Source organism: Nannospalax galili, unplaced genomic scaffold (assembly GCF_000622305.1).
Source record: "Nannospalax galili isolate Female #2095 unplaced genomic scaffold, S.galili_v1.0 scaffold159, whole genome shotgun sequence".
Classification (NCBI taxonomy): Eukaryota; Metazoa; Chordata; class Mammalia; order Rodentia; family Spalacidae; genus Nannospalax; species Nannospalax galili.
The window spans coordinates 1,419,579-1,433,211 of NW_008343239.1; the positions used below are offsets into that span (position 1 = coordinate 1,419,579).

Below are 13,633 nucleotides of genomic sequence, written 5' to 3' on the forward strand. Positions count from 1 at the left end.
TTTTGTTGTTTTGTGACAGGGTCTTACTAAGCTGCCCAGGCTGACTTTGAACTTATAGTCCTCTTGTCTTGGCCTTCTGAGTATCTGGAATCACAGGCCTGTGCCACCAGGCCCTGCAGGTTTGGAATTCTTATCCACTGTCTCCCACATACACAGGGTCACTGAGCAGCTGCTGGCCAGTTCAGGACACTGGGACTTTGCCTGATACATGCCTGGCCCCACTCCCAGACTCAAGCACAGGGAGTACTTCTCACAGTAGTTGGCCCCTTGTGCCCTTCTGTGGTGATGCCCCCTCCTCACATTGGACTTAGGAAGTTCTTGCCCTAAAAGTTCAGCATCATCTGCTCAGGCTCCCATGGGCCTCTTTACTAGGTATTAGCCTGTATGCATGTCCCCAGGTCCAAAGGTTGACAGGACATAGACGCTGAACATAGATAGCATTGCATCCCTGTGCCAGCAATCTGCACTGGCCTGCCGAAGGACCTAAGGACCCTAGGACCCTCCTGGAAGGCTGGCTCTAGGACGGGAAATGGGAAGAGAAGGGCCATGGTTGGTTGTCTCAGCATCACTATTTTCTAAAGCTAAATTCTAAGTTTAAATCTGGTTCTCTAGGATATTCTGAAACTTGCTTTTTTGTGTATAGCTGTACCAAGGATGGAAATACCACACAAGTACTCTACTGCTGAGCCATGCTCTCATTCCTGCACTACAAATTCAGAGCAAGTGCTCTACCACCAAGCCACACCCACAGCCCCTCACTGATGGGGTCTGGGACAGCACTGTACCACTGCACTGTATCTCCAGCCTTCAAGTAATGTTTATTAAGGCAAGAAGTCTAGAATACATTTCATCTGTTTCTTAGTTTGGTAATTCTTGGAGGGTGGTGTTTGGGTTTGGTTTTTGAGTTGTTTTTGGTTTGTTTGGTTTTTTTTTTTTTTTTTTGGTCTTTTTGAGACAGGGTCTCCCTGTAGGAACTCACTATGTAGACCAGGCTGTCCTTGAGCTCACAGAGATCCACCTGTCTCTGCCTCCCGAGTGCTGGGATTAAAGGTGTGCACCACCACGCCTGGCCTTAGTTTGATTTTTTAAAAGAATATTTTATTTATATTATTGTAATTTTATGTGTATGAGTGTATTGCCTGCATATGTGTAAGTGTACCCATGTCATGCAATGCCCAAGGATGCCAGAAGAGGGCATCAGATCCCCTGGAACTGGAGTTACAGATGATTGTTAGTTACTATGTAGGCGCTGGGAATCAAACCTGGGTCCTCTGCAAGGGTAGCCAGTGCTCTTGACTGCTGAGCCATCTCTCCAGCCATTGTTTTCTTTTAGACAGAGTCTGTATGGAGACTGGCCTAAAACTCACTATGTAGCCCAAGCTGGTCTTGAACTTTTAGAGCAAGAACAGAACGTGTGGTCCTCTTGCCTCCACCTCCCAAGTGCTGAGATTTCAGCCATGTGCCACCATGCCCAGTGATAATTTGATATTTACTAGAACATGGAATGGGGACTACCATTGGTACTGTTCTTAAAGATCCCATAAGCGCTTCTAGAAGACACGTCCCTACTGCATGGGGGCTCTGGGAGTTCACTGAAAAGTTTCCATCAAAATAGAGTGAAGGAAAAAAATAGAATGAAGGGCTTTTCTCAATTTGCTAAACAAAATTAATGATCAAATTTTTTGAATTTTCTGCATTTTTATTTCCTTCTAGAATCCCTAGTGTCTGATTTTACTAGCCAGCTACAAACAGAATAAAACAAGCAGCAAAAGCAAATGTACATACATTACAGTGACTATTGAGAGAAAATGGGAAACAGGTGATTCCCATGAACTCGGTCAACAGGTATTTTTGCTCTCCTGGGATGTCGTGATCTTAGATAGCATCCATTTGTACAGTTACTAACAAACACATGACTTCTGGGCTGTTTGGATGAGAATGACTTCGAACCACTTTGCCCAAGACCACACTGAGAATCCCAGCCAGCTCCATTCCCAGGCATCCCAAACATATGTTGAAGCAAGTTCTTTAATATGAGACGTTTCTGGAGAAACTTGAACCTCAGACAAGTGTGCTTTGAGAGGCAAACACGGCAAGTTCGATGTAAAAGTTCTGAATTTATCAAGTGTCTACAGCATGCCAGGAACTGGTCTCAGCCTATTCTCTCCAACCCTTCTACTAGCCCTACAGGGAATTACTGTCCTCAGTTTATAGAGAACAGACACGCAGAGAAATTCATTAACTTGCCTAAGGTCACCCAGCTAGTAAATGATGAGGTAGGTGTTTAAATGGATTTGCAGAGTCCCCCACCTCTCCTGGAGCCTCCAGATGAGATAGGAGGTGTAATCTATTGGGTGATTAGGGGAGTTTCTTTAAGAACCAAGAATCTTTTGATAAGAAAACACTTCTCCAGAAGCACAAAGCAGGCAGGTGTGTCCTGCAGGTGAGTCCCCTGTGGCCTCCCTGGGGCTTATAGGACTCTGTATATATCAGAAGATTGCAATCCTAGCCAGAGGCCTGGCATCTTGTTCAAGTCCATCCTGCCTTCTGTCTCACCCCAGGAAGCCTTGGATTCTGTAGCTTCTCCTGGCAGAGGGGATGGGTTGAGATGTGATCTTTCTATGTAACCTAGGTTGGCCTCAAACTTGCAAGCCTTGTGCCTCAGCCTTCTGAGGGCTGATAAACTGAGGTATACCACCACAGCCTGCATGGACTCCACTGTTTCTCACCTGGCCAACACCTGTCCATCCCAGCGAGAGTGGCCTTTGAGAATCTGAATGGGACTCACCACTGGAGGGCAAATGCCTGTGAGATAAGGCTTTTCTCCTCACCTCGGATGGCCTTGGCCATCAACCTAACCCGGTCTGTGGATCTAGCCTTATCTAGGCCCCTCCCCAGCTAGCCCCACACTCCAGCTTGTCAAAGGACTTGTCCTTTGTTACCAGAACATGCCATGTTCCCTCAGCCTCTCCACCTTTGCACCTGCTGTTCCCTCCTCCAAGAAAGCCTTTCCTTCCTTATCCTTCCAGCAAATTCCTGCCTGCCTCAGGAAATAGCTCAAAGGTCCATTCCTGCATGAAGCCCTCTCTCACTTCCTGTTTCAGTCAGCTCTGGGTGCCCCAATGGGATCCCACAGACTCAGTTGTATAAAGATAGATTTTTTTTTTCCCTTACCCCTCTGGAGGCTGGACATCTGAGGCCAGCATGGTTGGAGTCTGGTGGGGCTCTTTTTCAGGCTTCTAACCTCTCTGTACTTAGGTCGCTGTCTTCCTAAATGGTCATCAATCCTATCTTATTAGCAACCCACCCTTGCCACCTCTTACCCCTACCTGCCTCCTAAAAGCTCTGTCTTCAAATATCATCACATTGGGGCATAAATTTATGAATTTTAGAGGGACACAATTCAGTTCATAGCACCTTTCCAGCATCAATGGCTGCCTTCTCCCCAGCCCAGTATTGGCCAGGGCTGGGTGTCTCCATGGTAGCACACGCACCCTTAATCCTCATTCAGGAATCTCTAACATATGTGAGGACCCTGCTCTTTTGGTGTCCCTTTCTCTACAAAGATTCTTTTTCCTATCAGCAGACTGTATATGACCTGTCTGTCTCCCTACTGTCTCCTGCCTATAGGAGAGCAAAGGCACGTCTCAGTCCTCACCCACACCCCTTTCACACCTTCAAAGGACAAGGAGATTCTGGGGGGTAGGAGCCCCACTCTCCACACAGTCATTACACCTTTCCTTGTGGATGACTGTACTCCTATGCTTTCCCTTCCTTCTGTCCTAAATTCTTCTGCTTACACAGGTGAGGACAACCTTGAGCCAGCCATGTGTCAACTTCCTGCTCCCATCTCTCCAGGCTCCGAACAGGACACTTTCCCTCCAGCCTTCCCTTCCCCCTCCAGGTAAAAACATTCTTTTTAGCTTAGAAGGAAAACTGAAAAATCCCGGTTGGATTTTAGGGTTTCTCTCCAGGGCACAAGCCACAGGTGCGTGGTGTATTAATAGGCCCCGCATCTGGCCCAGAGAGAGCGATGCTCAGCTCACACCAGGTTATTTATTTAGTGTATCTGCTTTTTTACTCTTAGTTTGAAAAGCATCAAGCTAAAAATAATCTTGTTTATGAGCTCTGGATTGAAAATCAAGCAGTTGGGCTATTAATCATTGAGAATATGTTGAATAGGAACTTGATTAAAGCACAGGATGCGTCCGCCAGACAAAGTTGGTTCTTTTCTGTGACCACAGTAGTAGCGCGGGTCTCCGCAGCTGAGTTTTTGGCTGTCTCCTTGAGCGCTCCTGGGAGAGTCTCAACGCCCTGCCAGACCTAAGAGGGCAAAAGCATGCGGCTCTTGACCTGTGCACCCCGAAGTCTCAGGCAGGCGCACCTCCAGACAGCAACTCTGGACAAGTGGGGTGGGCCTCAGTTCCAGAGGAGGACGGATTGCACCTCCGTGAGATACAAGGAGGAGAGGCTTGTGTGTGCTCACCAGGCCCCATCTGTCCCCGACCTCCGCCTCCGTGTCCCTGCAGGGATCCGGGTGGAGAACTAGCGGGATGCCACGTGGCTGTGCAAACTCCTACCCGCAGCTGCGCGCCGGCGTGTAGGCGGCGCAGTGCGGAGGATTTTGAGGACCCGACAGGGCGTACCTAGTGGGGTGCTCGTAGCCAGGATTCCCCGGCACCCCGGCTTCCTCGATTGGCGCCCACCTGGATGACAGGGAAAGAAACCTGTGGCTTCAGGCCTCTGACTGTGGGCCCCGCCTCGTATTGCAGTTCTGGAGTCAAGTTCGCCTCCTCTCTCCGCACCACCCTACCCTCTCCCCGCCCCCGTGCGTTCGCCCTTAAGTCCAGATCCACCCGTCTCGGGGGACCCACCCGCCAGTGCCAAAGGGGGGGGGTGGAGACTAGAGGCTTCCACGCAGGGTAGCAGAGCCCGCTTCCTTAGCCTAGCTATCTTACCGCTCCGGCCTGGAGACGTAATTAAAAAGAAAGTTTTCCAGCCGGGGCGGATCGACAGGCCAGGTCCTCCCGGCTCCTCCAGGCTCCAGGGCAGCGGCCGCCTCCGCTCCCCGCCGGGTCCTAGCGCCCTGCTTTGCTGAGCCGGAGGGACCCCAGAGTGCCGGGAGAGGCTGGGAAGGGAGAGGTGCTCTGCTTGGAATCAGTGGGGTCGCCTGAAGTTCAGAGATAAAGATATAATCTCCACGCTCTGGCCTCTTTACTCGGCCGTGCACGCTAGGCTGCGGATCCAAAGCTGTTCCCACCGGTGACCCCCACCCCGCACCGCTGGTGTGCGCCACAGCCTTCTGGAAACTCGAGTGGGTGGGAAGGGCAGGCCTAGCTCTAGCTTTTAAGACGACTCGGTACCACTGTAACTCAAGACCGACACTCGCTCTCCACCAACACCCTGAGCGGCCTCTGGATGATCCTGGGCTCCCTAGTGATGGCTGGAAGCGGATGACTTGGGGAGGCTGAAAGGAGGGGTGCCTAGCCACCGACCACGTGTGCGCAGGGGCGAAAGCGCCGCCGGGGGTGGGGCACATGATGTAGTCACGGTTCGCCTCACAGCGCAGGAGGTGGTGGGCGTTGTGCCACGGCCTCTCTCCACCAGCACTGCGCTCCCGCCCCACTCACCTCCCTCTCCAAAAAGGCGGGCTCTAAGACCCGGCAGGCACCATCCTGCCCTTGCCCGCGGTCGGAGACCCGCTTGGACAGCAGGGGGCGACGGCTGACCCGGGTATAAAAGCGGAGCCCGCGCGGGCCTGGCCATTCGCGACCCGGAGCTGCACGGGCGCGAGCCGAGTTAGGGGCTCCGGGTGGGCGGCGGCAGCAGCGGCGCCACGCGCAGGCTGGAGGCCGCCGAGGCTCGCCATGCCGGGAGAACTCTAACTCCCCCATGGAGTCGGCCGACTTCTACGAGGCGGAGCCGCGGCCCCCGATGAGCAGCCACCTCCAGAGCCCCCCGCACGCGCCCAGCAGCGCCGCCTTCGGCTTTCCCCGGGGCGCGGGTCCCGCGCCACCCCCAGCCCCACCTGCCGCGCCGGAGCCGCTGGGCGGCATCTGTGAGCACGAGACGTCCATCGACATCAGCGCCTACATCGACCCGGCCGCCTTCAACGACGAGTTCCTGGCCGATCTCTTCCAGCACAGCCGGCAGCAGGAGAAGGCCAAGGCGGCTGCAGCCCCCGCGGCTGGCAGCGGTGACTTTGACTACCCCGGCGCCCCGGTGGGCCCCGGTGGTGCGGTCATGTCCGCGGGGGCGCACGGGCCTCCTCCGGGCTACGGCTGCGCTGCGGCCGGGTACCTGGACGGCAGGCTGGAGCCCCTATACGAACGCGTCGGGGCGCCGGCGCTGCGGCCGCTTGTGATCAAGCAGGAGCCCCGCGAGGAGGACGAGGCGAAGCAGCTGGCGCTGGCCGGCCTCTTCCCCTACCAGCCGCCGCCGCCGCCACCGCCGCCGCACCCGCACGCGTCGCCCGCGCACCTGGCCGCCCCGCATCTGCAATTCCAGATCGCGCACTGCGGCCAGACCACCATGCACCTGCAGCCTGGCCACCCCACGCCACCGCCCACGCCCGTGCCCAGCCCGCACCCTGCGCCCGCGCTCGGCGCTGCGGGCCTGCCCGGCGCGGGGGGCGCGCTCAAGGGGTTAGCCGCGCATCCGGATCTCCGCACGGGCGGCGGCGGCGCTGGCAAAGCCAAGAAGTCGGTGGACAAGAACAGCAACGAGTACCGGGTGCGGCGCGAACGCAACAACATCGCGGTGCGCAAGAGCCGAGACAAGGCTAAGCAGCGTAACGTGGAGACGCAGCAGAAGGTGCTGGAGCTGACCAGTGACAATGACCGCCTGCGCAAGCGGGTGGAACAGCTGAGTCGCGAACTGGACACGCTGCGGGGCATCTTCCGCCAGCTGCCAGAAAGCTCCTTGGTCAAGGCCATGGGCAACTGCGCGTGAGGCGCGCGGCTGCGGGACCGCCCTGGGCCTCTGGCTGGAGACCCGGAGAATGGTTTCGGGTCGCTGGATCTCCAGGCTGCCCGGGCCGTGCAAGCCAGGACTAGGAGATTCTGATGTCGCCTGAAAGCTTGGCCTGCCCCGCGTGTCCCCTCCCGTCCTCTGAGCCGGACTTGGTGCGTCTAAGATGAGGGAGTCAGGCCGTGGTTTCTCCTTGCTACCGGGAGACTTTTCCGTGGGGCCGAGCTGGGAGCCCGGCAATTCTAGTATTAAGGAATAACCTTGTGCCTTGGAAATGCAAACTCGCTCCGATTCCTACCGAGTAGGGGGAGCAAATATGTGCCTTGATATTTTATTTGGAGGATTCCTGCGTCCTCCAAGGCTGCAGAAAGCCCCCATGAGAGAATGAAGGGTACAGGCCCACGGCAGGAGGAAGATTCAGGAAGCTGAGATTCCGGCAATCCAGCCCCAACTGACCCTCTGTGTCTGCTCTTAGAAGGGAGGGCCTTGGAAAGTTGGGGGTTTGGATCTAGGGGTGTTTCCCTATCTACATGGAAATGGAGGGCTCCTAGTTCCTGGCTTCTTCATCTTTACAACCCCCACACACACATACATACAACCCAGCTTACAACAGGCTGGGTTTCCTGGGTGAGTTCCTGGGTGAAATGGGGGTCACCACCCCCAGTCAGACTGAAAACTAAGTTGTGAGTTAGCCATGTGGTTAAGGGAGTGGTGGTCTGTGGGACGACAGGAACCTAGGGTTCTGGTCTTGTGGGGTGGGAGGGTGGGGTGAAGGGACCTGGGGGCCATCAGCCTTGTGTGTACTGTATGTTGCCAGCATCGCTGAAGGCACCAGGAAACACAATCGATCCATCCCAGAGGGACCCGAGTTATGACAAGCTTCCCAAATATTTTGCTTTATCAGCCGATATCAACACTTGTATCTGGTCTCTGTGTCCCAGGAGTGCCTTGTGCAATGTCAGTGTGCACGTCGATGCTAAACCACCATTTTATTTGGTCTTTGTTTTGGTTTGGTTTTGTTCAGATACTTGCCAAAATGAGACTCTTCCTTAGTGGCCGGAGAAGGAGCTGAGGGCTCACTTTCCTTTTGGTTTTGGGATTTTTTTTTTTCTTTCGCTCCTGGGGGACCAATGAGGTGCCTTAGGATTCCTCTTAACCCCCCACCCCAAGCTTTCTCTGGCTGTAGTTGTGGGTCTTAGTTCTCTGCAGCTGGGACTGCACACAGGCTTTCCCCGCCCCCCTCCCAAAGGCCCTGGCTCTGAGTCTGGAAAGGCCACCTCCAGCCAATGTGTGCACACCCCTGGGGCTGGGAGCAGGGTTAGACTGCTTCCTTCCCTTCTTTGGGGGAGAGCACAGTTTCATGCTAGATGTTGTATGTATTATATCTATAATATAAACATATCAAAGTCAATTTTGGTGTCTTTTTAAACCCAGAAAGGAACTACTTCTGTGGTGTGCTGTGGGTCAGGTTCTATTGGAAAAGAATCACAGCGTTTTCCATGGCTTAATTGGCATCTCTTGCGTCTCTTTTACGTTGGTGTGTGTTGGTTGGGGGTGGGAAGCGTGGGGGGGTGGGAGAGTGGCTTCCCCCAATCAAGCCAGATAGCAGTCAGGAGACAAGGGGTGAACATTGAGAATGCCTGAGCCTAAAGACAGTCCCCTGGGAACCCAGAAGGCCTTAGAAACGATCATGGCCTTTCCTGTGTCCTAAGAGAAGGGTGAACTCAGAGAAGGAGCACTCTGTTTGAGGGGTAGGCCCACCCAGCAATGCTCAGCTCCAGGGGCCCTTTGGCCACACTCCCAAATCATTCCCAGCTCAAGAATAGGGTGGCTCACACCTACCTTTGCCCCAGCCTTCTAGTGGGACCTGAGCAAAAGGGATCCTTCACCTCTCCCTGCTTTCCAAACCCCAGTGATACCCCAAAGGGCAGCCTGCCTGCTGAGCACCCCTCCATACCTGCCTTACCTCAGCCTACCTAGGGAGGGAGATACATCCCATAACTCACCTGTTGAGGTTCCATCTCCTGCATCCATCTGCCCTGCTTTCTCCATCCTGGACCAAGCAGGAGGTTGACATCCAATGAACTCTTTACTGCTACAGCTGCCCCCCGCCCCATGAGGACAGACATCCTTTTTAGCTGTTGGGACAGCCCAGTAAGAGGAAGGTAGACTTCATCCCCCATCCTGCCTGAGCCTAGGGGCTATTGCCTCTATTTCCTCCTGATTGCTGAGTAGCTTACAGTGTAAGCTAGATGGGAAATCACACATTCTTTTAAATTCCAGAAGTTTTATTTTGAATCTATGTGGTTAACTTGCCCCACCAACCCCTACCCCTACCGCCCTCTCTGTCCTATACCTTGCCACCTCCTCACCTATGGCTGCCCTTGGCAGAGGAAAGGCCACAAGCCTAGTGAGGAGGCGGTGGCTTGCCCTGCCAGCCTGGGAACCAAGGAGGCAGAGCCCTACCGCCTGCCTAGAGGCTGGGGCAGGCCATGGCTTGCAAGTCCCAGCAAACCCTCTCTTGAGTTCAGTACGAATTCCAGTTTTTCTTGTTTACAGGGGCTGATCCTTGACTTCCCCCCTTTGCCCCTAGAACAGGTCCTAGGCTGAGCAATGGAGGGAGGGGACAACCCTTCTGCCCTCCTTCCCCTACCTCCCGGGGTAGGGTCTTCTCTTTGGTGGTTCATAGAAGGGCACCCCTCCTGTATTCCTAGCCTGAGTTCCCAAGTATGCTGTGTTGGAGACATATCTTGGCTTAGGGAGGGATGGGGAGGGTGAAGCCTCCAGTGTGGCTTCAGGGCTGAGGCTGGGGGGAGCGGTGTGGGATGATCCTATGTAGTGTATATGTCATGCCCAGCTTGAGGTAGCCTTCCAGGGACAGGCATTCTTGGTCACCCACTGCAGAGTTCCCTTCTTGTCTTCAACCTTCATGAAGAACTAAATGCACCTTCAAATACTCACTAGATGCCTGCTGTATGCCAGGGCCTGTGCCAAGGATCAGGACATCACTTGGAACAGATTCTACTCTTGCCCTTGAGGAGGTCATAACCTTGCGGCCCCAAACTGTGCCAGGGTGCCAAATGCAATAAGGGGCTCTTTCTGATATGCAAGCAGCAGCTTTTGACCGAACACCTGGTGAGGCCAGTCCCACCTGGACCCAGTCCTCCAAAGCCCAGATGCTTCCCTTCCTCAGGACTGGCACTGCCGGGCTACAGTGACCTACTCTTTCTCTGGACCATGTCTGAGCCTTTGTCCCCTGGCAGGCTTCAGGAAAGGAACGAGGGCAGAAGCAGAGAGGGAGGTGACTCCCTTGCCACCAGATAGCTTAGTGCTGTCAAGAGTGTCACCCTTATCTCTTGGATCGCCTGGGAATCTGTGAACATGGGGTTTGGCCCTGACACCTGCCATGAGCCACTGGGAAGGGTGAGGAGTATCTGCCCCTCCCAGGCCTCCCGCCCCCTCCTTCCCAGGAGGAACCTGCCAGGCTTCCTAGAGCCACTGATTTCACAAGAGGGGAGGGGGCACCTCATCATGAAGGTCAAGGGGGAGCAGAGACTCTCTGACTTTGCTTAGCCAAGAGGCCTCTTTTTCCAGAGCACCCATAGGCCTTCTGCAGACACCAAGCAGAAGCAGCTTCCTTACCTGGATAGTGTTGACATTCTAGATGTTTCTCTCCTATGCTGGTGGATGGAGAGAGGGAAGCCCTTTTCTTTTTTCCTTTTGCTCTTCTCTTCCTTTCCGTCCCCTTCTCCTTTCCTTTCCCTCCTCCCCTCCTTTCTCTTCCCTTCCCTTTCTCCTCCACTTCTCCCCCCTTCCGCCCTCCTTTCCTCCCCTCTCCCGTACCCCACCTGCACTTTTTGAAAGCTCTTTCTTACCTCCTGTGAAAGGCTCCTGCTGTCTCTTCTCTCAACCCCACCGCCCTCCCCCATATCCTTCTAACTGTGGATGGAGCATTTAACGAAAGCTGCAACCTAGGAAAGATACCAATTCACTATCAAAGCATCCTAGCCCCATCCCAGAGCAATTAAATGGCCAGATGGAATCTCTGGGAAAACGCATTAATAACGCGAACAATCTGTGCAGGCCGGCAGGAGCCCAGGAGCCTCGGAGCAGGGGTGGAGTTTATGGGGGGAGGAAGGCTGGGGTTCTGGGGTGTGAGCTCAAAGTCATATCTTGCCTATGTGGTGGCCAGCCAGGGACAGGGCCATCCCAAGGGTATGCTAGATCTGGCCACGGCTGGGCTGTCCCCTCGGGCCCTTTCAAGGCCCACTGTGCATCCTGGATCCTAGTGGCTACAAACAGAGCCAGACAAATGTGGAACCCATTACTCAGCCAGCCACAGCCCCGGCCAGCCCCATTCTGGCACCCGAGAGCTTTGCTTCTCTTCACTTTTGTTTTTATTTATTATTTTTCTAGCTTTCTGGCCCCACCCACTAGGAACAGGCCTCCCTGGGTGTATGGCTTCCAAAGAAGCCTTTTCTCTTCTTTTGCTGTGCCCACATCCACTCCCTGTGTGGACAATAGCAGAAGTCGGCCTGAGCCCCAGGAGCTCCCCTTAGAAATGAAAAGCATGGGGTCCACATTGGCTGACTGCCCCAAGGGCCTGAGGGCTGGACATGAACCACAGGATCCCTTCTGTTGTCCCGAAGCCTGGTCTAGGCAGAGCTAAGAAGCTAGACTCTCCTATGGCAGTCTGGAGGTTCATTTTGAGGTACATTAAAAAATGGAATTTTTTTTTTTTTGTCTCTGCCTCTGTCTCTGTCTCTTTGTCTCTCTAAGTACTAAAGGTTAAATTTAGGGTCTCATGCGTACTACACAAGTGCCCTACCACTGAAATACATCTGCATCCCAGCCATTATTTTTTTAAGAATTTTTTAAAAGTCATGTGTTTGAGGCCTGGAGAGATGGCTCAGCAATTAAGAACACTGAGTGTTCTTGCAGAAGACCTAGGTTCGTATCCCAGCACCCACTTGGCAGCTAACAACTGCCTGTAACTCCAGTTCCAGAGGATCCAACAGCCTCTTCTGTCTTCTGCAGGCATTGCACAACACAGGTGCACTTACTTACATGCAGGCATAATATTCATACACATAAAAATAATAATAAAAATATTTTTTAAAAATCACGTGTTTGTGTCTGGGTAATGTGCACACAAGTGCAAATGTCCTGGGAGGCCAGAAGAGGGTGTCAGACCTTCTGGAGCTGAAGTTGCAGGCAGTTATGAGCCACCTGATAGGGGTCCTGGGAGCTGAACTCAGGTCCTCTGGGAGAGCAGCAAGTGCTCTTAATGGCTGAGCCATCTCTCTAGCCCTGTTGCTATTATTCTGAATCAGGATCCCTCTATGTAGCCCAGCTTGTCCTCAAACTTTCAATCTTCCTGCCTCAGCCTCTTGAGTGACTAGACTGAAAATTTAGCACCACCTTACCTGGGGAAAATGAAATTTTCTTTTTTGGTCTTTTTGAGATAGGGTCTCCTGGTAGACTCAGCTGGCCTGGAACTTGCCCAACATGGAGTTTTCTTTTTTTTAAAAAAAAATATTTTATTTATTATTTTATGTGCATGAGTGTATTGCCTGCGTTATGTAAGTGCACCCATGTCGTGCAATACCTGCAGAGGTCAGAAGGGGGGGTATCAGATCCCCTGGAACTAGAGTTATGAACAATTGTTAGCTGTCATGTGAGCGCTGGGAACCAAACCCAGATCCTCTGCAAGAGCAGCCAGTGCTCTTCACTGAGCCATCTCTCCAACCCTCGTGGAGTTTTCTTATATCCATCAAGTTGGGGTGAAAATTTGTTTGTTTAAGAAGTGTCTTTTGAGACTGGGCATGGCGATGCACACCTTTAATCCCAGCAATGGGAGGAAGAGGCAGGTAGATCTATGTGAGTTCAAGGTCAGACTGTACTACATAATGAATTCCAGACATAGTGAGACTCTGTCTCAAAAAAAAAAAAAAAAAAAAAAAACTGTCTTTTGGGAGAGCTGGGGCGATAACTTAGTAAAGCGTTTGCCTTGGCTTGCGTGAGGACCTGAGTTCAATCCCCAGAACCCACATTAAAAGAAGTAAAGCTGGGGCCAGGCATAGTGGCATATGCCTTTAATCCCAGCACTCTAGAGGCAAAGGCAGATGGATCTCTGTGAGATCAAGAGATAGAGGCCAGCCTGGTCTACATAGCAAGCTCCAGGCTAGATGGAGCTATGGTGAGACCCTGTCTCAAAATAGTCAAAAAGAAAAGCAGAACTTTTGTGGCACGTTTGTAATCTCAGAACTGGGGAGGTAGAAAGAAGTACATCCTGGAGCTCCCTGACCACCAAGACCAGACCACTCTGTGAGCTGCAAGCCAGTGAAAGACACACACACACACACACACACACACACACACACACACACACAGTGCCCAAGAAATGGCATCTATGATTATCTACTGTCCTCCACACATATGTGTGTGTGTATTCACACATGCGTGTACCTGAGCACACACAAACACAGAGAGAGAGAGACAGAGAGAGAGAGATAACGAGATCCTTTGGAGTCTTACAGACCAAGCCACCTATTTCCTTTTTAAATTAATTTTATTATTTTTATGTGTATGAGTGTATTGCCTGCATGTATTAAGTACACCTGTGTCTCACAATGCCCGAGGAGGTCAGTAAAAAAATCGTTGG

At 52.9% G+C, this 13,633-nt stretch overlaps 2 protein-coding genes across 2 annotated transcripts; one reads left to right on the forward strand and one right to left on the reverse strand.

The window, feature by feature from the left end:
• Positions 1–1,697: 1,697 nt before the first annotated feature.
• On the reverse strand, positions 1,698–5,539 carry LOC115071425. Its single transcript, XM_029566627.1, has 3 exons — positions 4,959–5,539; positions 4,647–4,706; positions 1,698–4,323 (listed from the first exon to the last, which is right to left on the reverse strand). The coding sequence occupies exons 1-3, from the start codon at positions 5,537–5,539 to the stop codon at positions 4,191–4,193; spliced, it is 774 nt and encodes a 257-aa protein (XP_029422487.1). The 3' UTR covers positions 1,698–4,190.
• Positions 5,540–5,778: 239 nt separating this feature from the next.
• Cebpa (CCAAT enhancer binding protein alpha) lies at positions 5,779–8,380 on the forward strand. Its single transcript, XM_008839454.2, has one exon. It carries the CDS (start codon positions 5,893–5,895, stop codon positions 6,949–6,951), a length of 1,059 nt encoding a protein of 352 aa, XP_008837676.1. The 5' UTR covers positions 5,779–5,892; the 3' UTR covers positions 6,952–8,380.
• Positions 8,381–13,633: the final 5,253 nt, after the last annotated feature.

What these genes read in the sequence shown, in the direction of transcription:
- LOC115071425 (XM_029566627.1), bottom strand. Translation starts at nt 5,539, where the DNA reads ATGTGCCCCACCCCCGGCGGCGCTTTCGCCCCTGCGCACACGTGGTCG. An exon ending in TACGTCTCCAGGCCGGAGCG is followed by an intron (nt 4,707 to 4,958) that starts GTAAGATAGCTA and finishes CCTGTCATCCAG; the next exon opens with GTGGGCGCCAATCGAGGAAG. An exon ending in GGCTACGAGCACCCCACTAG is followed by an intron (nt 4,324 to 4,646) that starts GTACGCCCTGTC and finishes TTGCCCTCTTAG; the next exon opens with GTCTGGCAGGGCGTTGAGAC.
- Cebpa (XM_008839454.2), top strand. Translation starts at nt 5,893, where the DNA reads ATGGAGTCGGCCGACTTCTACGAGGCGGAGCCGCGGCCCCCGATGAGC.